Source organism: Schistocerca piceifrons, chromosome 10, assembly GCF_021461385.2.
Source record: "Schistocerca piceifrons isolate TAMUIC-IGC-003096 chromosome 10, iqSchPice1.1, whole genome shotgun sequence".
NCBI classification, from domain to species: Eukaryota; Metazoa; Arthropoda; class Insecta; order Orthoptera; family Acrididae; genus Schistocerca; species Schistocerca piceifrons.
The window spans coordinates 136969066-136994594 of NC_060147.1; the positions used below are offsets into that span (position 1 = coordinate 136969066).

The 25529-nt window shown below is 44.8% G+C and overlaps 1 protein-coding gene across 1 annotated transcript in view; it reads left to right on the plus strand.

The window, feature by feature from the left end:
* LOC124719055 (synaptic vesicle glycoprotein 2A-like) overlaps positions 1 to 25529 on the plus strand; it is a 75135-nt gene that overhangs the window by 31096 nt on the left and 18510 nt on the right. Inside the window, exons 6-9 of the mRNA XM_047244725.1 lie at positions 4042 to 4283; positions 13647 to 13816; positions 22177 to 22341; positions 25142 to 25392. Of these exons, the coding sequence (XP_047100681.1) occupies positions 4042 to 4283; positions 13647 to 13816; positions 22177 to 22341; positions 25142 to 25392 (828 nt within the window). The remainder of the gene's footprint in view (positions 1 to 4041; positions 4284 to 13646; positions 13817 to 22176; positions 22342 to 25141; positions 25393 to 25529) is intronic.

Sequence of the window (25529 nt, forward strand, 5' to 3'; positions counted from 1 at the left end):
GACACCAAACGCCACTATTCCACCAAGTTAATAATAACAGAGTGGGATAAAAATACAGAACATACCACTAAATGCTGTTACGCAAACCACATTGACGAGATCCTGTTGTTCAGAAGACCACATATACCAAGCAGTAGTAATTCACTATGCATATACTCAAATGGTTCAAATGGCTCTGAGCATTATGGGACTTAACTGCGGAGGTCATCAGTCCCCTAGACTTAGAACTACTTAAACCTAACTAACGTAAGGACATCACACACATCCATGTCCGAGACAGGATTCGAACCTGCGACCGTAGCGGTCTCGCGGTTTCAGACTGAAGCTCCTAGAACCGCTCGGCCACACCGGCCGGCATGCATATACTGTCCAAAACGGCCTTTCTTAGGCAGACTTTGCCTAACACATCAAATGCCAAATATACCATACATGAACGCAACTCCGGGCAGGTAACATGAACCACCTACGTGAATTGTTTCAGAAAGGAACAAACAGGCACCACCAAAAATGACTCTGAGCAGACTGGGTGGCCATCGACCCACTCAGCGGGATAACCAAAAAATATACTCCAGCTGAGCAAATAAATTGGTACCAACAAATATCGTAACGTGCCCCCCCCCCCCCCCACACACACACACACACAGCAAAAACTTCCAACAATGGCATCTCACATCAGAATGAAGTTCAGAAACCGTTGCTGGAACTTCCAGTGGAAAATCTGGCGACCCAACCGAGCCCAGACCCTAACCTGGCAGACGACTCCAAAATTCAGCAACTAGTTGTCTCCGGGCCAGAGTATCACAGTACCCCACCCGACCTCCTCATCAGACAGGCAGGCAGAGCAAGTGCGCCGACTCCAATCAATCACCACCGCACGGCCAGCACAGCGGCGAGTCGCCTGCACTCCAGACCACTCTGCTCATATTGCGAGGCACAACAACCTTAGCGCAAGTCACCAGCAGGTCAGGCAGAGCGAACTTCACGTTCCGTGCAATACCCGGAAAACCGACTGCCCTCTCGCTTTCCGCCGGCCACCGCAAACACACGCCAGCGACGTAATAGCAAATCACCACCGGAGCGCCACCCGCACCAGAACAGCGAACATTAATCGATTATAGCGCGCGCTCTAAACAAGATCACAGGATAGCGGCGCGCGCCGTATCAACGGCCGTTACTGACACCCAGGCAGAACCAGCGTTCATCAGAAAACAAAACACACATCCACCCTGCCCTTCTATTAGCTCTCGCTTGACACTGATGAAGTCGCAAATGTCGGTGGTTTGCGGTGAGTGGAATGCACGTTACAGGGCCTCTGGCTCGGAGCTGTCCTTGAAGTAACCGATTTGTAACGGTTCGTTGTGTCACTGCGGTGCCGACTGCTGCTGCAGATGCAGTGCGATGCGCGAGAGTCGTGTGCCGAACACGACGGTCTACCCTCTCGGTAGTACCACGTGGCCATCCGGAGCCCGCTCTGCTTGCGACCGTACATTCCGGTGGCCACCGCTGCCAGCAATCACGTTCAGTGGCCACGTTCCTACCAAGTATTTCTGCAATATCACAGGAGGAAGATCCAGCTCCTCGTAGCCCCGTTACACGATCTCGTTCAAACTCATTGACGTGCTGATAACGGCTTCTTTGTCGCCTTAAAGGCATACTTGACTAATGTCAAATCAGGTCCAGTCTCTCGCCCACCACCGTTACGGTGGTATTCAAAGCAAATCTGACTCGCGGCCTCATAGCGGCGCCGCTAGCGCCATCTTATGCGACTGGCCTCGAAATCTGAGAAAAATCATCTTTCATACGTACGAACAAACCTACGTGTACGACGGAAAACTCCTTTTTGGTACTGCAATATTTTTTTCCGAGAGTGTATTTACTGATTTAAAGAGTATAACGCAAAATATGGCGACGTAATTACTCTTTGCAAAAGCTGTAATCTCTTTGATTTCTGAGTTTTATCATATTTTCGAAAATGTTCTACACATCGTGATTACAACAAAGGTTGCAAGCCTCCTCCATGAAAAATACGACCACACCGTAACACCATCGCCTTGGAATTTTACTGTTGGCACTACACAAACTGGCAGATGACGTTCACCGGGCATTCGCCATACCCACACCCTGTCATCTGTCCGCCATATTGCGTACCGTAATTCGTCATTCCACGCAACGTTTTCCAACTGTTCGATCGTCCGATGTTTACGCTTCCTATACCAAGCAAGGCGTCGTGTTGCATTTACCGGCGTGATGCGTGCCTTATGAGCAGCCGCTCGACCGTGACATGCAAGTTTTCTCGCCTGCCGCCTAACTGTCATAGTACTTGCAGTGGATCCCGATACAGTTTGGAATTCCTGTGTGATGGTCTGTGTGACGTCGTTTTGGGGTGGCATTCGTTACGTCACATACAAAAAAATTATTACATATATATATTATATACTCTTATTTTTAATTTCTCAGCATGATTCTTTCTCTCAGGGATATTGTCTTCTCTTATCACTTTTACTTACGTGCATAAGTAAATATGAAACGGGTTCTTGAAGGGCCGCTGTTATTCATGTACCAACTTTAGATTTTGAACGTGATGACTAAATTATAGTTGCCGTTAACTGAATTGAATGTAATTTTGTTAATTTCTATTTATTGACTGCAAAGCAAGGCTTGAGAGAATTTCGATTGTTACCGTGGAGCGGCCAAGATAAAACTTACTGAACTCATGGAATCTGTATAGTTTGAAAACATGAACTTTAACGTAAATTAATTATCTGTTTCAATTTAAAAAGGTTCTTATAACGAAATCTCTCGTAGTTACAGTTACTATTAACACTGAAAAATAAATTAATACTTCGGCGGGTAATGGCCGACCAGAGGCTGCATAGGAAGATGAGCTTCTCGCAGCGCAAATTACTGAAAAAATGCTTATTAAAAATAGTTAGCCACTGCGAGCATTTGAGGTGACGACTATTACAAAGAAATTCATTTTGTAATAATAATAACAAGTTTGTTTAAGCAGAAATACGAATAACTTACATAAAGTATGTGTAGCCGCTCAATGGGTGCCTTCCGTATAGCGAAACAAAACAGTGTGTGTACCACAAAATATGTCCTTCCTCCTTGGCCGTACAATCGCGTCTCTTTTTTGATCCTTTTTTATTTTCATAGACAGTAAATAAAGATGCTTCTCTGCATATCAGTTGTTTCAAGAACATTAACTATATCTTTTACACTAATTATATTCAACCGAGCGAGGTGGCGCAGTGGTTACACACTGGACTCGCATTCGGAAGGGAAGGACGACGGTTCAATCCCGCGTCCGGCCATCCTGATTTAGGTTTTCCGTGATTTCCGTAAATCACTCCAGGCAAATGCCGGGATGGTTCCTCTGAAAGGGCACGGCCGACTCCCTTCCCCATCCTTCCCTAATTCGATGAGACCGATGACCACGCTGTCTGGTCTCCTTCCCCAAACCAACCAACCAACCAATTATATTCATAAAATACGTAAACTACGATTTACAACCGCTAAAAATGTCAATATATATGTAACGTACGGTCACATCTGGATAGATGTCTGCCTATTATAGATTACGACCCTCTTCAATTGTCGGCGGTCTCCGTCAGTCAACAGACGAGATCGGCCTGTACGCTTTTGTGCTGTACGTGTCCCTTCACGTTTCCATTTCACTATCACATCGGAAACAGTGGACCTATGGATGTTTAGGAGTGTGGAAATCTCACGTACAGAAGCATGACACAAATGACACGCAATTACCTAACAACGTTCGAAGTCCATGAGTTCCGCGGAGCGCCCCATTCTGCTCTCTCACGATGTCTAATGACTACTGAGGTCATTGATACGGAGTACCTGGCAGTAGGTGCTAGCACAACGCACCTAATACTAAAAACGTATGTTTTTGGGGGTGTCCGGATACTTTTGATCACACCGTGTAATATTGGTCACTGATGTCACTTTTAGGGCTGGCTCAGCCTTTCTGAGCGACACTGTAAGCGGGGCGGTGACTGTGGTGGGTGGGGGTGTCGGCAGGTCTGGCGTGGGCCATCATCCCGCAGCCGTGGGCGGCGCCCCTCGGCTGGATCACGCTGCGCTCGTGGCGCGTCTTCATCGTGGTCAGCGCGCTGCCCAGCGCCGCCACCTTCTTCGGCCTGTGGTTCCTGCTGCCGGAGAGCCCCAAGTTCCTGCTGGCCTCCGGCAGGCACGACCAGGCCATCGACGTGCTCCGCCGGATGTTCGCCGCCAACACCGGCCTGCCGCCGGACCAGTACCCGGTAAGAGGTACGGGCGGGGTCCGCTCCACACAGGCGAACTTCGCTATATCTTTTTGCAACCGTAATGGTAAATTCAATGTGTGAGCAAATAGCTTTGTATCCTCGGAGTCTTTTGCGGCAGCATGACTGCATAAAATCTTCTCGCCTTCCGCGCACGCCTCTTTCAGTCCTCCTCCGATTGGTGCTAGCGGTCGTAATTGTAGGTATGCCAGGTGTACCGGTATCAAATGAGCGTTTTTCTTTTTTTTTGTAAAAATGAAACACTAATTTTGAAATAAAAAGTAAATAAATTTTATTCAAAGTACTGTCCATTGCTTTTTATACATTTTGACCACCTTTCTGGCAATCTGTGGACATCACGCCAACAGAAATGTTCGTCTCTTGAAGCAAACCAATCAGACACCCAATTTTCGACTTCTTCGTAGCAATCGAAGTGTTCCTCAGCCGCCGGCCGCGGTGGTCTAGCGGTTCTAGGCGCGCAGTCCGGAACCGTGCTACTGCTACGGTCGCAGGTTCGAATCCTGCCTCGGGCATGTGTGTGATGTCCTTAGGTTAGTTAGGTTTAAATAGTTGTAAGTTTGATGATCTCAGAAGTTAAGTCCCATAGTGCTCAGAGCTATTTGAACCATTTGTTCCTCAGCCAATGCGTGTCCCATTGAGCAAAACAAATGGTAGTCGGAAGGGGCCAAGTCTGGTGAATACTGCGGGTGGGGTAGCAGCTCCCAGCCAAGTGTTTTGATTGTATCCTGAACAAGTTTTGCTTTGTGTGCAGGTGCACTGTCGTGTAAAAAAAATTACTTTGCCACGTCTTCTGGCCCATTCTGGTCTTTTTTCGATTAATGCATAGTTCAAATTGATCATTCGTTGTCTGTAGCGATTAATATTCACAGTTTTACCGGGTTTTAGAATCTCATGATACACCACACCTTTCTGATTCCACCAAACACAGAGCATTGTCTTCTTGCCGAATCGATTTGGTTTTGCTGTCGATGTTGATGGTTGTCCCGGATTAACCCGTGATTTTCCCCGTTTAGGATTCTTAAAATAAATCCATTTTTCATCGCCAGTAACATTTCGACGCAAAATTGATTTTCTTTCATGTCTTTTAAGCAAAATTTGACAAATGGTTTTTCGGTTTTCCATCTTCTTTCATTCGAATCATGTGGCACCCATTTTCCACACTTTTAGATCTTTCCCATAGCTTTCAAACGGTCAGAAATTGTTTGTTGTGCAACATTTAGCATTGCTGCCATTTGCTTCTGACTCAAAGTATCATCTTCATCCAATAGTGCTTGCAATTCGGCGTCTTCCAACTTTTTGGTGGTCTTCCACGTTCTTCATTTCTTATATCAAAATCATTATTTCTGAACCGTTGAAACCATCTTTTGCCTGTTGCTTGTGATAGAGCATGATCACCATATGCCTCGACAAGCATTCGATGCGACTCTGCAGCACTTTTTTTTTCAAATGAAAACAAAAAATTAATGCTTTCCGCAAATCAACACTTTCTGGTACAATATTTGACATTGTTAACACGATGAAAACATATGATGTTGTTTGTTCTATGACTTGATGTATACTAAATATCTTTGACAGATGTCATACCAACCAAACAAAGATTAAGGCTCCTTCACAACAAATGTTCCCTATCGACACATTTGTATCTTAACGCTCATTTCATACCGGTACACCTGGTATAAGCGGGAAATAGTGCCAGCCGGGTCAGGCAGTAGTTTTACTCCTGACGACGATGGCAGAGCTAGCCGTCGAAAGGTCGAGAATTTTTTTTGCAACTGACGCGGCTTGTAAGCCCAGAAGATGTTATCCAAATACGTTTGTAATCGGAGCTTGCACAGTCCACTTGGCGTATCGGCAGACTAGATCGGTGTCAGGTGCAAGGACATGGCGGGCGCAGGGAACTGTAGGTCCGCAGCTCGTGGTCGTGCGGTAGCGTTCTCACTTCCCGCGCCCGGGTTCCCGGGTTCGATTCCCAGCGGGGTCAGGCATTTTCTCTGCCTCGTGATGACTGGGTGTTATGTGATGTCCTTAGGTTAGTTAGGTTTAAGTAGTTCTAAGTTCTGGGGGACTGATGACCTCAGAAGTTAAGTGCCATAGTGCTCAGAGCCATTCGAACCATTCACGTGAAAAGCGTCCGAAGTGATTGTGGCCGCACGGCGGGAATTAACGGACTTGTAATTCGGAGTTGTAGTTGGAGATAGACGCATGCGACATTTCACTTAGGAAATCGTTAGGGAATTCAATATTTCGCTATCGAAAGTGTCTAGTGTGTGCCTGTTGTTGTTGTTGTGGTCTTCAGTCCTAAGACTGGTTTGATGCAGCTCCCCATGCTACTCTATCCTGTGCAAGCTTCTTCATCTCCCAGTACCTACTGCAGCCTACATCTTTCTGAATCTGCTTAGTGTATTCATCTCTTGGTCTCCCTCTACGGTTTTTACCCTCCACGCTTCCCTCCAACACTAAATTGGTGCTCCCTTGATGCCTCAGAATATGCCCTACCAACCGATCCCTTCTTCTAGTAAAGTTGTGCCACAAACTCCTCCCCAGTTCTATTCAATACCTCCTCGTTAGTTATGTGATCTACCCATCTAATCTTCAGCATTCTTCTGTAGCACCACATTTCGAAAGCTTCTATTCTCTTCTTGTCCAAACTATTTATCGTCCATGTTTCACTTCCATACATGGCTACACTCCATACAAATACTTTCAGAAACGACTTCCTGATATTTAAATCTACACTCGATGTTAACAAATTTTTCTTCTTCAGAAACGCTTTCCTTGCCATTGTCATTCTACATTTTATATCCTCTCCTACCATCATCAGTTATATTGCTGCCCAAATAGCAAAACTCCTTTACTACTTTAAGTGTCTCATTTCCAAATCTAATTCCCTCAGCATCACCCGACTTACTTCGACTACATTCTATGTGAGTGCCTATAACAGCAAATTTCAGGTATTACCTCTCACCCGTGGACGAAATTTGGACGACTGACGCTTTTGCTAACGGCACGACATCGTCTGGTTCAAATGGCTCTGAGCACTATGGGACTTAACTACTCAGGTCATTAATTCCCTAGAACTTAGAACTACTTAAACCTAACTAACCTAAGGACATCACACACATCCATGCCCGAGGCAGGATTCGAACCTGCGACCGTAGCGGTCGCTCGGTTCCGGACTGAAGTGCCTAGAACCGCACGGCCACCGCGGCCGGCACGACATCGTCTGTTGCGACGCTCTTGGGCTCGTGACGATATCGGCTCGACCCTAGACGACTGGAAAACCGTGGCCTGCTCACATCAGCCCTCATTTCAGTTGATAAGAGCTGATTGTACTGTTCGAGTGTGGCGCAGATCGCAGAAAGCCATGCACCAAAGTTGTCAACAAGGCACTACGCAAGCTGCTGGTAGCTCCACAATGTTGCGGGCTGTGTGTATATGGAAGTGACTGGATCCTTTGGTCCAAATGAACCGTTCTTTGACTGGAAATCATTACATTCGGTTGCTTGGAGACCATTTGCAGCCTTGCCACGCTTGGCGCAGCTTCCCCTATTGGAGATACGAGTCCTCCCTCGGACATGGGTGTGTGTTGTCCTTAGAGTGAGTTACATTAAGTACTGTGTAAGACTAGAGACCCATGACCTCAGCAGTTGGTCCCATAGGAACTTACCACAAATTCCAAATTTCAGGTAATTTTCAGCCATTCATGGACTTCATTTTCCCAAACAACGATGGAACTTTTATGGATAACAATGCGCCATGTCACCGGACCACTGTAGCTTGCGATTCGTTTGACCAAAATTCTCATCAGGGCAATGATATCGCCCAACATGAATCTCATCGAACATTTTTTATGGAATATAATCGAGAGGTCAGTTCGTACACAAGATCATGCACCGGCTGGCTGTACCTTCGCAATTATGGACGGCTATAGAGACGGCATGGCTCAGTATCTCTGCAGCAGGTTTCCAACCACTTGTTGAGTCGATGCCTCGTCGAGTTGCTGCACTATCTCGGGATAAAAGGGGTCCGACACGATATTAGCAGGTGTCCCATGAGTTTTCACACCACGGTGGATATTGTAGGCTGCGTGATTTCGTATTACGTTTCCTGTTTCGTTGTTTCCGATGGTGGTGGCTGCGCGTGAGGTTGGTGCGTGTAAACCAGCCGCCGTCGCCATCGCGAGGAGCTCGCTGACGTTACTGGGCAGTCGACTGTGTCCACTGCAGAACTCTACAATCATGAGTTTGTTTAAGTCTGCTCACGCGCAGAAACGCGGTACTGTAGAGTTGTCAGCTATCACCAACTGATCTACTTATTACGTAGCACTTACATGTTCGCTATACTGCACATGAATTTTTGACGTACTTGGCCTTTTTAACAAGTTATCTTTATTGGGTGTCCTGTAATATGACATGCGTTTTTTTCGTTGTTATGTAGCGGCTGTTAGATTTAAGCAGTTCACGCTGGTCTTTTTATAATCAAATGAAAGGGCGCTTACAGTTCTTCTTTTTTTTCTTGGCCTTATCCCATATCTTCACGCGTTCGGTTAACTAATTACTGGATTCGGTAGGGGGTGGTCACATGCCATTCCTCTCGCCACCACTTCCCCTTGGGGCGCATTTTGTGTACCTCATGGTTTTCAGCTTGCGGGATGTTGGAACCATCCAAAATCCACATCCACGCTGGCCACCGTACAGTCGTTAATTCGCTGGGCAGATTCCATCCGCACCGGCGCCCCTCCCAGAATCCCGGACGTGGGGTGCTAACGCGCGCGGCCATCCAGGGGGGTCGAAAAGTCACCTACAGCACAGTATCTACTTCATTATTTGAAAAAGCGTGCAGTTTTCTCTCGTGTGGAAAACATGTTGAAAGTCTCTGACTTCGTAAGATATAACGTGAGGTCGTACGTTATACGTCACCTGCGGCTACGTGCTGAAAATTTACGGGTTGTGAGGAGTGGTGTAAAAGTAATAATAATGAGCAGTTTAGTCTATAACTCTACTCATGTAACTACTGATACAACAAAAAATATTTAACACAGATTTAAAAACAAACATTTTTGGCCGTTGACCAGAAGAACTGATTTTAAGTCAAAATTCAATTTTTTTTTCCTATTTGTTACACTTCTCATGTTGTTGATCAGATGATGGAACATTTTTGCAGTCCCATACTAGTCTCTTTTTTTGAATGACTGACATTCTTAGCAAACATTCCTTCGGTACCTCAACCGGTAAAAACGGAACCCTTATAGAGCCCTTTTTCTCAGGAACAGGCAGAGGTATGAAGTTGAAATGTACGTCACGCACCAAACTCTACCATGCCTTGGCGGCATAGAAAATTTAAGCTTCTAACTCCACTCAGTCAGAACATACGGGCGTTTATGTCACAACTCTGATACTCTGAAACTCACTCATGGAAACGTATAGGATTGACCTAGAATCATGAAATTTGGCAAGAAGCGAGGTTTCACTGTAGAAGCAAGGGAAAAATCTGAGAACTGTTACTTTGCATTTATATCACTTAATTTTTTTTATATGTTGTCCGTCTGCCTGTTTGTCCGTCTATTAGGACTGCTTTTCTCAGGGATTGATGCAGAGATCAAGTTAAAATCTATGTCAAATACTAAAGTCTACGGTCCCTTGTCGGTGTAAAATCTTTAAGCTTCTAAATCAACCCAATCAAAAAATACGGCCATTTAAGTTTCATATATTGATACTCGCAAATTCACTCACCAGAACCCGTAGATGAACCATCTATGTACATAATTAAGTATGTACAGAACCCTGAGAGCGCCTTTGCTACTTAGCCAAGTCCGTATTTTTTCTTTCAGTTGTTTAGCTGTTGACAGCACCATTCTTTCCAAATTATGATGAATTATTTATGACTAATTTTACTAGCGAATATACGAATGAGGAAGCAGCTATTAATATGCATCACTTCTTGAGGAGGCGTCCACAGGTTTATTGTCAGTACCACACCACACACTATTCCCACTGCTCTAGATCTACATGGATACTCTGCAAATCACATTTAAGTGCATGGCAGAGGATTCATCGAACCACCTTCACAATAATTCCCTGTTATTCCAGTCCTGTACAGCGCGCAGAAAAAAAACGAACACCTGTATCTCTCTGCGCGAGCTCAGATTTCCCTTATTTTATCATGACGACCGTTTTTCCCTATGTAGGTCGGCGTCAACAAAATATTTTCGCATTCGGAGGAGAAAGTTGGTGATTGAAATTTCGTGAGAAGACGCCCCCGCAATGAGAAATCCCTTTGTTTCAATGATGCCAACCCCAAATCCTGTATCACTTCAGTGACACTATTTAACCTATTTCGTTTTTTTTACAACCAATACTTTCTTCCTAAGTGATGGGTTGCCCCACGAAAAAATCTCATAAGCCATTAATGAGTGAAAATATGCAAACTATCTTAAGACGTATATTTGTTTGTTACCAAATTACCAAGTATGCGAAAAGAAACAGTTGCTGGTCTTAGTTGTTTCAGCAGTCCGGCAATATGTTTCTTCCAGTTCGCATTTCATTAGTACGAATACCCAAATATCTTGAATATTCTACTCTGCTTATTGCTTCTTGCTTAGGAGATACATGAACTGTTCTTTTCATTACCAATTTCTTTACCGTCTTTAACACGATTAATTATAACTCTTGTGTCTGCAAAAACTACGAACTACTCTTTATGTATTATATGGTAAGCTGAAGAACACTTAGCTCCGTAAGGAATGGGAGTGGGAATCTTAAGACTGGAAAGCCTCAGGTACCATGGCGGTTTTTTACACCACAGAAACGAACTGGTTCATGAATTGTTGGACCACTTCGAAGCAGGCCATGTTATCTACCAGCCTTTGTGTTAGTCCTTCCCTTGACCTTGTCCCATCCACGTTATCTTTCAACACAGTCGCTAGAACAACTTCTACCTCTTCGCATTACATGCTGGTACCAAGTTAACCACTTTTGTTTACTCGTTACTTGAGCTAGCGTGTCTGGTACTCCACTCAAGTCTCACACATCTCTGCGTTGTTCTCCTTTTCCATATATTTTCTTGTTTTTTCCGTGTAATTCTCTGTGTGTCTGATATGTCATGTGGCTTCCTTTTCTTTCAAAAATTAAGTGTTGCATCCAAGATGATAGCTTTCAGAATGGGCTCTGTACTGGTACCACAGCGTCACAGCCTTTCCTACTCTTCAGTCTCATTTTACTTTTCTGTTTTTTTCACCTGTTTTGTCTTAGAAGAACGGTTTCATACCTGCAGACCACTATGAAGATAATTTTTTGTTGTATCCACGAATTATGCGTTTCTACATTCCTGCCGCTTGCCAGTTTTTCATTTCCCTTGTGCCATGTGAAACACCCCCGTTTAATTCCTTTATTGGACTTTGTGTAATTTATCGAAGCAGCCAAACAGTTAATTATTATGATTATATGACCGCGTGCTTAATGGATGAAAGACTATCGGTTTTTCTGCTGTGGTCTCGGGAGTATTTCAATCGAGTGCGGCTGTTCTGAGACTGAATAGTGGAATGATTGAAAGTTTGTCTATTATTAAGTACCATAAAGGTTGCGATGTACAAACTGATATATATTTCCTACTAACACACAAATTCTGAGGCAGTTGCCACCTTCGCCTTACACGTCTAATTACAGTTATATCTTTTTATTGGTTGCTGATTTTCAGTGCTTCGACACACGCAATGATGATGTTGCTGGCCGACGCGGTTGACGCGAAACACGTAATTCGGCACTTGTCAGCCACTTTCTGTTTCATATCACTCGCGAATCGGTATTAGTGAGGGTCAACCCCACGACGGTTAGGGGGACGTGCTCACTCGTCATACTCCGGTGAATTTTACCGTTTACAACTCACTCGACCACCATTCTTGCCTGTCTCTCCAGCACCACCGCTCACTCGACACTAGTCTCACTGCCTCCAGCAGCGCTCGACAATCGACTACTGTTTGCTATCGACCTGAGCGTCGAATACTAGCATCAATGTTCGTGGGTTCACGGATCCCTTACACATACCTTCAACGACGGTTTTCAGCAACTGCCACAGTTACTTTTATTTCGGACGATGTCGTTCACCAGAGAACAATGTCTGATTTCCATCTTGTAGAGAGTCCTTAAAAAATTACTCTACCATTCCGTAAGTCCATATTTTGTTCGCCGGCCGGAGTGGCCGTGCGGTTCTAGGCGCTACAGTCTGGAGCCGAGCGACCGCTACGGTCGCAGGTTCGAATCCTGCCTCGGGCATGGATGTGTGTGATGTCCTTAGGTTCGTTAGGTTTAATTAGTTCTAAGTTCTAGGCAACTGATGACCTCAGAAGTTAAGTCGCATAGTGCTCAGAGCCATTTGTTCAGCCGGCCGCGGTGGCCGAGCGGTTCTAGGCGCTTCAGTCTGGAACCACGCGGCTGCTGCGGTCGCAGGTTCGAATCCTGCCTCGGACATGGGTGTGTGTGACGTCCTTGTGTTGGCAGAGGAGCCAACACCGTGTTAGGAATGGAGGCAGAAATGCACACGTTTTAGCTCACGCAGGCTGGCGTGAAGAGGGAAGAACTATAGTCACGTGAGGTCTGGAACATGACAAGGAATTAGAATTCAGAAATCGGACGTAATTAGTTTCATACTTAACTATAATCCATTAATGATGAACGTCGCTTCCGGCGGTACATCATTCACAATATTATCTGTTCAGAATAGTAGCTGAATATGGCGCCTTGCTAGGTCGTAGCAAATGCCGTAGCTGAAGGCTTTGCTAAACTGTCGTCTCTGCAAATGAGAGCGTATGTAGACAGTGAACCATCGCTAGCAAAGTCGGCTGTACAACTGGGACGAGTGCTAGGAAGTCTCTCTAGACCTGCCGTGTGGCGGCGCTCGGTCTGCAATCACTGATAGTGGCGACACGCGGGTCCGACGTATACTAACGGACCGCGGCCGATTTAAAGGCTACCACCTAGCAAGTGTGGTGTCTGGCGGTGACACCACACTTACGTTAGATTTAAGTCGTTCTAAGTCTAGGGGACTGATGACCTCAGATGTTAAGTCCCATAGTGCTCAGAGCCATTTGAGCGATATTTTGTTCACTGGCAGACAGCGCGGAACTCAATCTCAATCTTAGTCAAAGAATACGTTATCAGCTTTTGTTCTTGGACGTACAGAGAGACCAGCGTTTCACAAGACTGCAGCATGTGGAGTCCATGTTGGTTAGCAGAGATGACGCTTCTGTTGTCTGGAAGTTGATTCCAGCTCGCTCCAGAGAGTGTCCCTGACGGCCGACGACTCGGACACCTCCCAGCCCTCTGAATCTTCTGTGCCGCTGTCCAGGTGGTGGCCCTGCAGGAGGACGGCCTGCAGTCCTCGCCGGCCGGGGTGAACACCAAGTCCCCTCTGGCCGTGGCCCGCCACATGTGGAGGCAGACCGCGCCGCTGTTCAGACCGCCGTACCTGCTCTACACCGCCGTCGCCTGCTTCATACAGTTCGGACTGTACGCCAGGTGAGCGCCGGGCTGTGGTATGTTGAAGAAAACATTTCACACAAAACGGCACCCACCTTCGTACAAATAAGCATCCCTCCTGTTCCTTTTTTGTTGATCTTTATCCCATACCTTCATGGGATTGCCATTTGGCTCTGCTGCACTTCCAGTGGCCGTGTTTGCAGATAAAATTACTAGATATAAGATCCGCCTTCGCTGCTAACAAATAAACCAAAACATAGTGATTGAAATTCTTCTGGGTATTGTGCCGTGTCATTGCTAAAAACTAACAACAATAATAAACTAAAACCGACGTTTCGGCCGAATTGCAACCTGAGGAAGGCGTTGAAATTCGGCCGAAACGTCGGTTTTACTTTATTATTGTTGTTAGTTCATGAACCATGGACCTTGCCGTTGGTGGGGAGGCTTGCGTGCCTCGGCGATACAGATAGTCTTACCGTAGGTGCAACCACAACGGAGGGGTATCTGTTGAGAGGCCAGACAAACGCGTGGTTCCTGAAGAGGGGCAGCAGCCTTTTCAGTAGTTGCAGGGGCAACAGTCTGGATGATTGACTGATCTGGCCTTGTAACACTAACCAAAACGGCCTTCCTGTGCTGGTACTGCGAACGGCTGAAAGCAAGGGGAAACTACGGCCGTAAGTTTTCCCGGGGGCATACAGCTTTACTGTATGGATAAATGATGATGGCGTCCTCTTGGGTAAAATATTCCAGAGTAAAATAATCCCCCATTCGGATCTCCGGGCGGGGACTACTCAGGAGGACGTTGTTATCAGGAGAAAGAAAACTGGCGTTCTACGTATCGGAGCGTGCAATGTCAGATCCCTTAATCGGGCAGATAGGTTAGAAAATTTAAAAACGGAATTGGATAGGTTAAAGTTAGATGTAGTGGGAATTAGTGAAGTTCGGCGGCAGGAGGAACAAGACTTCTGGTCAAGTGAATACAGGGTTATAAATACAAAATCAAATTGGGGTAATGCAGGAGTACGTTTAATAATGAATAAAAAAATAGGAGTGCGGGTAAGCTACTACAAACAGCAAAGCGAATGCATTATTGTGGCCAAGATAGACACGAAGCCCACGCCTACCACAGTAGTACAAGTTTATATGCCAACTAGCTCTGCAGATGATGAAGAAATTGAAAAAATGCATGATGAGATAAAAGAAATTATTCAGATAGCGAAGGGAGACGAAAATTTAATAGTCACGGGTGACTGGAATTCGACAGTAGGAAAAGGAAGAGGCGGTAAAGTACTAGGTGAATATGGATTGGGGGTAGCTAACACTTGGTTCAAGAATCATAAAAGAAGGTTGTACACATGGAAGAACCCTGGAGATACTGACAGGTTTCAGATAGATTATATAATGCTAAGACAGAGATTTAGGAACCAGGTTTTAAATTGTAAGACATTTCCAGGGGCACATGTGGACTGTGACCACAATCTATTGGTTATGAACTGTAGATTAAAGCTGAAGAAACTGCAAAAAGGTGGTAATTTAAGGAGATGGGACCTGAATAAACTGACTAAACCAGAGGTTGTACAGAGTTTAAGGGGGAGCATAAGGGAACGATTGACAGGAATGGGGGAAAGACATACAGTAGAAGAAGAATGGGTAGCTCTGAGGGATGAAGTAGTGAAGGCAGCAGAGGATCAAGTAGGTAAAAAGGCGAGGGATAGTTTAAATCCTTGGGTAACAGAAGAAATACTGAATTTAATTGATGAAACGATAAAATATAAAAACGCAGTAAATGAAGCAGGCAAAAAGGAATACAAACGTCTCAAAAATGAGATCGACAGGAAGTGCAAAATGGCTAAGCAGGGATGGCAAGAGGACAAATGTAAGGATGTAGAGGCTTATCTCACTAGGGGTAAGATAGATACTGCCTACAGGAAAATTAAAGAGACCTTTGGAGAAAAGAGAGTCACTTGTATGAATATCAAGAGCTCAGATGGAAACCCAGTCCTAAGCAAAGAAGGGAAAGCAGAAAGGTGGAAGGAGTATATAGAGGGTCTATACAAGGGCAATGTACTTGAGGACAATATTATGGAAATGGAAGAGGATGAAATGGGAGATACGATACTGCGTGAAGAGTTTGACAGAGCACTGAAAGACCTGAGTCGAAACAAGGCCCCGGGAGTAGACAACATTCCATTAGAACTTGCGAGAGCCAGCCCTGACAAAACTCTACCATCTGGTGAGCAAGATGTACGAGACGGGCGAAATACCCTCAGACTTCAAGAAGAATATAATAATTCCAACCCCGAAAAAATCAGGTGCTGACAGCTGTGAAAATTACCGAATTATCAGTTTAATAAACCACGGCTGCAAAATACTAATACCAATTCTTTACAGACGAATGGAAAAAACTGGTAGAAGCCGACCTCGGGGAACATCAGTATGGATTCCGTAGGAACGTTGGAACACGTGACCCTACAATTTATCTTAAAAAATAGATTAAGGAAAGGCAAACCTACGTTTCTAGCATTTGTAGCTTTTGACAACGTTGACTGGAATATTCTCTTTCAAATTCTGAAGGTGGCAGGGGTAAAATGCAGGGAGCGAAAGGTTATTCACAATTTGTACAGAAACCAGATGGCAGTTATAAGAGTCGAGGGGGCATGAAAGGGAAGCAGTGGTTGGGAAGGGAGTGAGACAGGGTTGTAGCCTATCCCCGATGTTCTTCAATCTGTATATTGAGCAAGCAGTAAAGGAAAAAAAAGACAAATTCGGAGTAGGAATTAAAATCCATAGAGAAGAAATTCGCCGATGACATTGTAATTCTGTCAGAGACAGGAAAGGACTTGGAAGAGCAGTTGAACGGAATGGACAGTGTCGTGAAAGGAGGATATAAGATGAACATCGACAAAAGAGGTTAATGGAATGTAGTCGAATTAAGTCGGATGATGCTGAGGGAATTAGATTAGGAAATGAGACGCTTAAAGTAGTAAATGAGTTTTGCTATTTGGGGAGCAAAATAACTGATGATGGTCGAAGTAGAGAAGATATAAAATGTAGACTGGCAGTGGCAAGGAAAGCGTTTCTGAAGAAGAGAAATTTGTTAACATCGAGTACAGATTTAAGTGTCAGGAAGTCTTTTCTGAAAGTATTTGTATGGAGTGTAGCCATGTATGGAAGTCAAACGTGGATGATAAATAGTTTAACCAAAAAGAGAATAGAAGCTTTCGAAATGTGGTGCTACTGAAGAATGCTGAAGATTAGATGGGTAGATCACATAACTAATGAGGAGGTATTGAACAGAATTGGGGAGAAGAGAAATTTGTGGTACAACTTGACTAGAAGAAGGGATCGGTTGGTAAGACATGTTCTGAGGCTCTGCAAACAAATAACCCCAAACATGTTTCAGCAAGAATGAGATTTTCACTCTGCAGCGGAGTGTGCGCTGATATGAAACTTCCTGGCAGCTTAAAACTGTGTGCCCGACCGAGACTCGAACTCAGGACCTTTGCCTCTCGTGGGCAAGTGCTCTACCATTTGCCCGCGAAAGGCAAAGGTCCCGAGTTCGAGTCTCGGTCGGGCACACAGTTTTAACCTTCCAAGAAGTTTCATGTTTCAGCAAGTTTGTGCTAAAATAGAAAGACTTTTAAAAACGGTAAAATCCAGTCACAGCACATACCATGAACTTCATAACCTATCAATAGAAGAAAACTTCCACATACAGAGGATATTAGCAGAAGGTAAATACATTGTTACATCACAGAGTAGAAATGTGGAAGAAATTAAAATTTTTCTAATGTTTACCCAAGCAGAGCCATAGATGACACCAAGCAAAGCTGGTGATATAGCTACACAGCAGAAAGGAACAATCAACACTGTAAGTTGGTTACGTACATGAGCACAAATTGCTATATCAGCACCAATCGCCAGGCACAAGATACACATTCAGTAAGACCTCAACCAAGAGAGAGAGAGAGAGAGATCCGTTAGTTCTTTTTGTGTGAAGCAACAAACACTACCTCAGATGCAACAGAATATTTCAGACACTTGACAGTGCAATAAGAGCCAGTAACAAATTGTTAACAAACACAGCAGAATGAGGACCATTCATTCAGCACTAGCAAAGAAGTGGGCTACATTCAGTCATAACAAACAGAGCCTCACGTTATTACTTCCCACTGTCTCCATGGATACTGCTGTCCTCTAGCTCTGAATTCAGTTGATCTTGAGGTTTGGTGGCACTCATACCAAATTCAGTGATTATTATAGTGTAGCGACATCCATGTGCTAGATGTTCCAGCACTTCTCGAGGGCAAACGGTTTGCCATTCCTGAAGTGACAACATCCAAGTAACCACAACCTGCCACTCATGACACTTGCACTGGCTGCCATGTACCATATTGTTAATTGGGACACTGACGGTCTTCCAGTAGTGGTACATCTCGTGGTGCTTGTCACATTAACATCGTCATCACAGCTGGGTGAGGGGTCTGCCTCTGTTCCTTATTATACCTGCAGTCACTTCAGGGCGTCAAGGGCTTACCTGTCTGGTGGGGCCAGGATCAATTTACTACACAATCTCCATCAGACTGGTACATCCTGATGGGTCCAGAATGAGATCGAGGATGCTCTAAGGATGTGGGGGCATAGTTCCATGCTATGACTTCAGCTACAAACTGCCACACAGCAGCGCAGTAGACTTCGGCTGAATTGCTACAGTCACTTGGTGGCCAGCCAGCCAGGCTGAGAACAGGAGTCAATGGGATTTCACTGTGTCACTGGTGTGACACATCAGCTGAGGCTAACGAGAAGACACAAAGGTGTAAATCTGAACAAATAAATGTTAACTTACTAATCATGTTTTATTAGCACTTAAAAATGCTCTGCAGCTTGCCCAGTACATTCCTGACAATTACAGGTGTCTCCAGTTGGGACCCCCAGAGTGTTATAACCAACTACATTACATTATGCAATGGCACGTTATTTAACTTTTTAAATGAACTATACAGAAAAAAATACAACAGAAACAGCTAAACACACAGAGGCAGGTAAAAACTTAAACAACATTCAAATTTGGCACCAGACTGACTTCAGTACAAGTGGACACCAACTGGGACTAAACACACAACAGCAACATTAATCCTGTGTTCGGGTAATGTTGGAAAATGCTATTTACTAACCAAGTTCTAAAAAATAAGCTCATCTAAAAAACCAAACTGGTCGCTTTCGAGTGCTGTAGATGGTGGAGGACTGATACCAGGCAGTCATGTTATACCCCACTGGTGACGGAAGTCACAGCAATGAAGTAGCGTGTGTGCGTGTGTGTGTGTGTGTGTGTGTGTGTGTGTGTGTGTGTGCCAGCTGGTTGTATGTAACAAGCACAGCCAGATGATGATGGAATGATAGAAAGGAGCTACCGTATCTGGACGCCACCGTCACCATTTCGTGTATGAAGCTGCCCAATTTGTTAGTGTATCATTGTAAAGTATACCAAGTGAGTACAAGGGCTGATGTGGTATTCACAGCGTAAGGACAGTGGCAGTAAGAGAATCTAACTGACCGGGACAAGAGTCCAGTCTCGCACATTGTCAACCACAACCAGTTTCACATCGAACAGGAATTGCTGCTCTAAGTGAACACAGATTCATTTCAACCAGTTTCGGAGCGGGTATCGAAAGGGAGATGCAAGTAATGGACATTTTATGCTGGGTGCCTCGCAAAAGGCCATAGCTTACAAAAGCAAATAAAGCTGCTCATTTTGAATTGATCAATAAACAAAAAACTAGTGGCCGGCTAGAGGTGTGCAGTGTCGTTCAACTAATACCGATTTTGCCCCTTTTTTCGCATGATAGAAGGCATCGAGTGCACTGATGACCCAATAAGGCGGTTAATCCACAATGGTTGGAGGGCATGGTTCAAAACGGAGGTGTTTACGTGTTTTTCGTACCTCGTCTTGAGCCCACTGTTGTGGCTCAAGCAAAAAAAAAATAACCTTGGCTTGAACCGCGTCAGTGGGCTTAAGCCAAGGTACGAAAAACATGTAAACACTTCCGTTTTGAACCATGCCCTCCGCAGTTGTTGGAGGGCATGGTTCAAAACAGAGGTGTTACGTGTTTTTCGTACCTTGGCTGGAGCCCACTGATGCGGGTGAGTGTGAACATGGAGTGGGACATTTATGTCGTCATTCCTTATGACTCCGTGTTACCATTTTTTCTGTCTCTTCATACGCATTCTCATCTTTCAAAATGACAACAGGAGTTCCCTTCCCACTCTTAGTTTAGAAACTCATCGACATGCATACGCATTCACTGACGGCAGCAGTTCCTTTGGGGCTGGAAAGCGACTCTCATTGACAAGGCAGAACACTCGCCTCCTACACCTGTCAGTCAGCATCTTTTTACGACCATTGTTCTTAGGCCGTGTTGCATGCCTGTGAGTGTAGCACCATACATTATAGATGCGTTGGGCGGCCTGTGTTGATACACCAACAAATCAGACATCATCATCAATGGGGTGCTTCTGGCCACCTCTATCATGACAGATGCTTTCTGCCATTCTGTCATGTCTACATATCCACCAATCTTACCGTGCTGATTCGATACAGCCGACAGTTACACCTGCATCTACATCACTACCCTGCATTTCATATTTAACAGCTTGGAAGAGGATTTATCGAGCCCATCACTCCATTGTTGTATCAGTGGAAGAGGGGATGACTTCACTGTCTGTCATCAGTCCCACACCATCTACAGCATTCCAAAGTTAACGGTCATCTGGCCACAAAATGTTCATGTTTTGTTCTTGTGACACATTTATACATATTATAATGCCATAACATAGTCCACTGCCAGAAGAAAATAGTACACCATTTTAGAGATTTCCAATTCACTGAAGATTTACTGTTGCAACAGTGCACATGGAGTACATGAAGTGACTACACTTACAGATCAACAGCACAAGCAGTACCAGATATCAACAAAATGTTCAAATGTGTGTGAATTCCTAAGGGACCAAACTGATTAGGTCATCGGTCCCTAGACTTACACACTACTTAAACTAACTTGTGCTAGGAACAACACACACATCCATGTCTGAGGAAGGACTCGAACCTCCAGCGGGAGGGGCCGTGCGGTCCGTGACACGATGCCTCAAACCACACAGCCACTCCGCATGGCAGATATCGACCCCTGCAAAGTCGTCTATAATAATATGTGGTGTAGTCTACGTGGGTGGCAATGCAGGCGCTGACTCTAGCATGCAGTCAATCGCATAGATGGCTAATACTGTCCTGGGATATGATATGCCACGCCTGCTTGACCTGTTCATGTGGTTCTCTAAGAGTTGTTGTTCTCAAGTCTCTTCACATCCCATCATATCAAACATGTGCTCAAATGGCGACCAGGGATTATGCTGGCCAGGGAAGTTGCTGCACATCTTGCAGAGCACATTGAGTTTCAAAGGCTGTGTTTGGGTGAGCGTTATCCTGGTGGAACAACATATCACATTCCTATCGCAATACTGGCAGAAGAATGGGTCTAACAACATCCTGCACATACTGAGTGCCGATTAACACCCCCCAGTGAGTCTTGGACAAATGTGCTCTACAAGAGAGCGCTCATCAGGTCTCCATCATACACACAGATGACATTCACTAACGTGCAGGCAGAATTTGCTTTCATCACTGAAGACCACAGTGCGTTATTCCATTTCTTAAGTGATGCTCTGATGGCACAAATCAAGTTGTGCATGTCGATGCTGTGGTGTGAGTGGAAGATGGGCTAGAGGTGAGCATGCCTGTAGTCCCACTGATAATAACTGGTTTGCACCAGTTTGCGTTGAAGGTCTTGCTTCACAAGTCCTCTTATCTGTGCACTGGTAGCTGTGCGATCTGCCACTGCTGCCTTTATGATACAACTATCCTGACAATCGTCTGTGCTGTATGGACATCCAGAAACTTGTCTGCAGGTGTGAGAATGTTCACATGATCCTGATGGCAACATTGTTGCACAACTGATGCAGCACATCCAACATGTGTGTCAGTTCTCTGAAAGGATCATCCCACCAATTGCAAGACCAGAGTATGACCCTTTTCAAAGTTGCTCAGTTGGCTGTAGCAAACACGAGTGCATCCTGCTTGCTTCATACCTTTGCATCATGCTGAGCCTTCTGGATGTGAGCATTACTTATTAAAGGGTGGACACAGATAATACTCTGGTAGTTGTTCCACAACGCTATCTGTTGGTGGATGACGCTGAAACAATTATCAATACATGTACTATCCGCCAGGTGGCATATGCCACCATTGGATCAAAATCGATGTCGTGTTTCCAAATATACTAATTTTTTTCTCGCAGTTTATTTTACAGTCTGGCGGTCTTTACATGCTCGGTGTGACGGCTTTGCAGCTCCAATGGGTTCTACATGTGGCTGCCGGAGCTGCTGAACCGAGTGGGCCAGTACAACGACGCCTACCCAGAGCAGCCTGCTGCCGTGTGTGACGTCATCGCCATCCTGGCAGGCCAGATGTCGCCACCAGTCGCCGTGGAACGCTTCCAAACCACCTACTCCAAGTAAGTTGTCCGGGGGAAAGTACGCACAGTGTAGTACAACAATTGGGAATCGTGATTCCTCTTCCTCTCAGAAGGTAACAGCTCAGCAGTGGTGGAGTCGTCGACCTCCTTAAAACTGTAGTTTCTGTGTTTTTCTCACAGCCCCAATGCAACAGCGAGTGCTGAAATATTTACCATCAAAGATATACAAATATTCATTTCGAAAATGTTGCCACATGAGTAAATAGCGTACAGTCTAGAAGTTGTTTGAGCTGTCCTATTCAAATACGAGAGTTATTGACTGGAATGAGCACACAATACCAACTGAAAGACCTAAGTAGCGAAGAGTAGCAGAAATAAATTTACCAATAAAGGGAACATCAAAATAGAGAGCAGCATTGTAGACAATGTAAGTGAACTGTGCCAGTTTGCAAGCAAAATAAAATGTGATGTACAAAGTAAGGAGAATTTCACAAGCAGACTAAGTCAAGCAAAGAGAAATTCCCTCACAATGAGATTCCTGCCAGTATCAAACGTAAGACTTAATTTAAGGTAGAGATTTCTGAGAACGTATGTCTGGAGAACAGCGTTGTATGGAAGTGATTAGGGGACTTTGAGAGAATGTGAAGAAGACACATTCGAAGCGTTTGAGACGTATTGCTACAGAAGGTTGTTGAAAGTTTGACTGATAAACTAGGAAATGAGGCGGTTCTGCGGAATCTGCTAGGAGAGGAACTTGTTGAGAAAGCCGACAAGAAGAAGGAAGAGAATGTCTTAAGACGTCAGCGAGCAACTTCGATGAAATTACAGAGAAAGATGTATACCGGGACATGTACAAAAAAATTATCGGGTTTGGTGGGTCTAAACGCTACTCTGACACACTGTGGGGGGCCACATCAGTTAAGTCAGAAGAATGACGAAAAAAAAAAGAAAAAAGAAAGAAAGACTCCAACCAAGATTCCAAAAGATGGAAAGCAATCAGTCATCTAGCTCTTGGCCCTGACGGACCAGTCATCGACCGACAGCTGTCATCTTCCGTCAGTGACGCCAGTGGGTGCAGTATGGAGGGGGGAGGGGCAGCATACCGCTGCCCCGGCCACATTCCGCTCTCCATGTTTCAGAGCCGCTACTTCGGCACTGACATGATACAGGATTTGGGGTGCGCATAATTAAAGCAATGGCGCTTTTCGTTGCGGTGGAATTTCCTCACGAAATTTCAATCACCAACTTTCTAATCCGAATGCGAAAATATTTTGTTGACGCTGACATCCGTAGGGAGAAACGATCATCATAATAAAATAATGGAAATCAGAGCATGTACAGAAAGACATAGGCGTTCGTTTCTTTCCGTGCGCCGCTCAAGATTGCAATAATAGAGAATTACAGTGAAGGTGGTTCGATGAAGCCTCTGCCAGGCACTTAAGTGTGATTTGCAGAGTAAGATGTAAATGAGAACCAGCTCTATCTCTGTAACCAATAACAAATGGATACACGTTATATGAGACGTTTTACTCGAAATAGTCAAAACTGACATAATCTAAAATATTTTCTATTCGTCCTGAAACATCCCGTACGAGGCGTGATCAAAAAACTAATGGGATTTTTTTTAATTTCATGGGATTTGTACATCCGATTTTCGAAACTGTTTTCATCTTGTTAGTACAGATGTTCGTGATGTATGGTTGCATACTCAGCTGTTTTGAATGTTTAGTTTATTGTTGACAGTCGAAAAGGTTATATGCGTTTTCGAGTGCTCAGCGAACTTTTACTTTCAGCATAAACTTTTCACAGAGGGTCGAGAAGTCGCCGCAGACGACAACAGCGCTGGATGCCTTAAGACATCAGTAACTGACGACAGTGTGGAAGGCGTAAAGAAAATTAATCTGGAAAATCGCCGAATCACCATCAGAGGGATTGCTGATGGTTCTCGCCAACCAATTATTTTTTTTTTTTGTATATATATTTTTTGAACCAGCAAAATTTGTAAAGGAATTCTTAAATTTCGACCAAAAATGACTTCGCCTAGACATGGCTCAGAAATTGCTGAATGAAGTCGACGATCGGGAACATCTAAAGAAGGTTATAACAGGTTGTGAAACAAGGGCATATGGGTATGTTGACGAAACCAAGGCCCAGTCATGCCAAAGGAAACTGCCTGAAGAGCCAAGATGGAAAAAAAATCAGCAAGTCGAATCACACGTAAAGCTTCTTCTCACTGTTTTCTTCGATTACAGTGAGATAGTGCATCATGAGGTATTGCCTTATGGTCGTACGGGCAGTAAGGAATACTACCTGGAAGCTATGCGCCGTTTGCGTGGAGGAATCCGAAGAAAACGATCGGGATTGTGGCGAAATTACTCGTGGAAACTGCATGACGATAATGCTCCCGCTCAAAGCTTTTTGGCAAATTATTCACAAAATATGACAGCATACATGTGATGGGTTACGACTGTGAAAGGAACCTGTGACCACTGCAGGTACTCTGTTTTAGTTATTTTACTTTTACCATTAGATATACGTTTAGTCTTTTGTCAAAACAAACCCGTAACCATACTGTTTTGTTTCTCCACTAGATAGTCACTCCAAAAAATCGTAACGCGACACACACACACACGTCATACCAACAAATGTAAATCCACCTGATGATGGAACTTTAAACCTTTCAAACGCGTTGTGGAGATAAAAAAAACAGTGACTGGTAAAAGTAAACTTGTTGTTTTATTTGATGAAAGGTGTTTGTTTTGACAGTCTGTACTGAACAGCCGAAGCACGCAACCATCTCTGAAAAGACGGACATACAGAAACAATCAACATGTTACAGCATAACAGCCGAATACACTACCACCGAAGTATCTGCCTTCGCCAACTGGACCACCGTGGACGGCTTCGCCGACAGTGGTGCCAACTGGACAGCGACCGCACTAGACAGCTCTACCGCTGGGCCCGAGGTGTGCGTGGCGACGGTTAGCGAGGTCAGCTTCCAGAACTCGATGATCAACGGCGCAGGCTTCGCCATCGCCTACGTCGCCATCATCCCCCTCGTCAAGATCGTCAGCAAGAGGCTCCTGCTGGGTGAGCAGCCCGACACCTCACACAAACAAATAACTGCTGAATGCAAACGAATAACGGACCGACACTCAAACCTCCACATGTCGGACACTCAGATTGGTACCGAAAGTTCTATGTCGATAGAGTATCAACCAAAACAC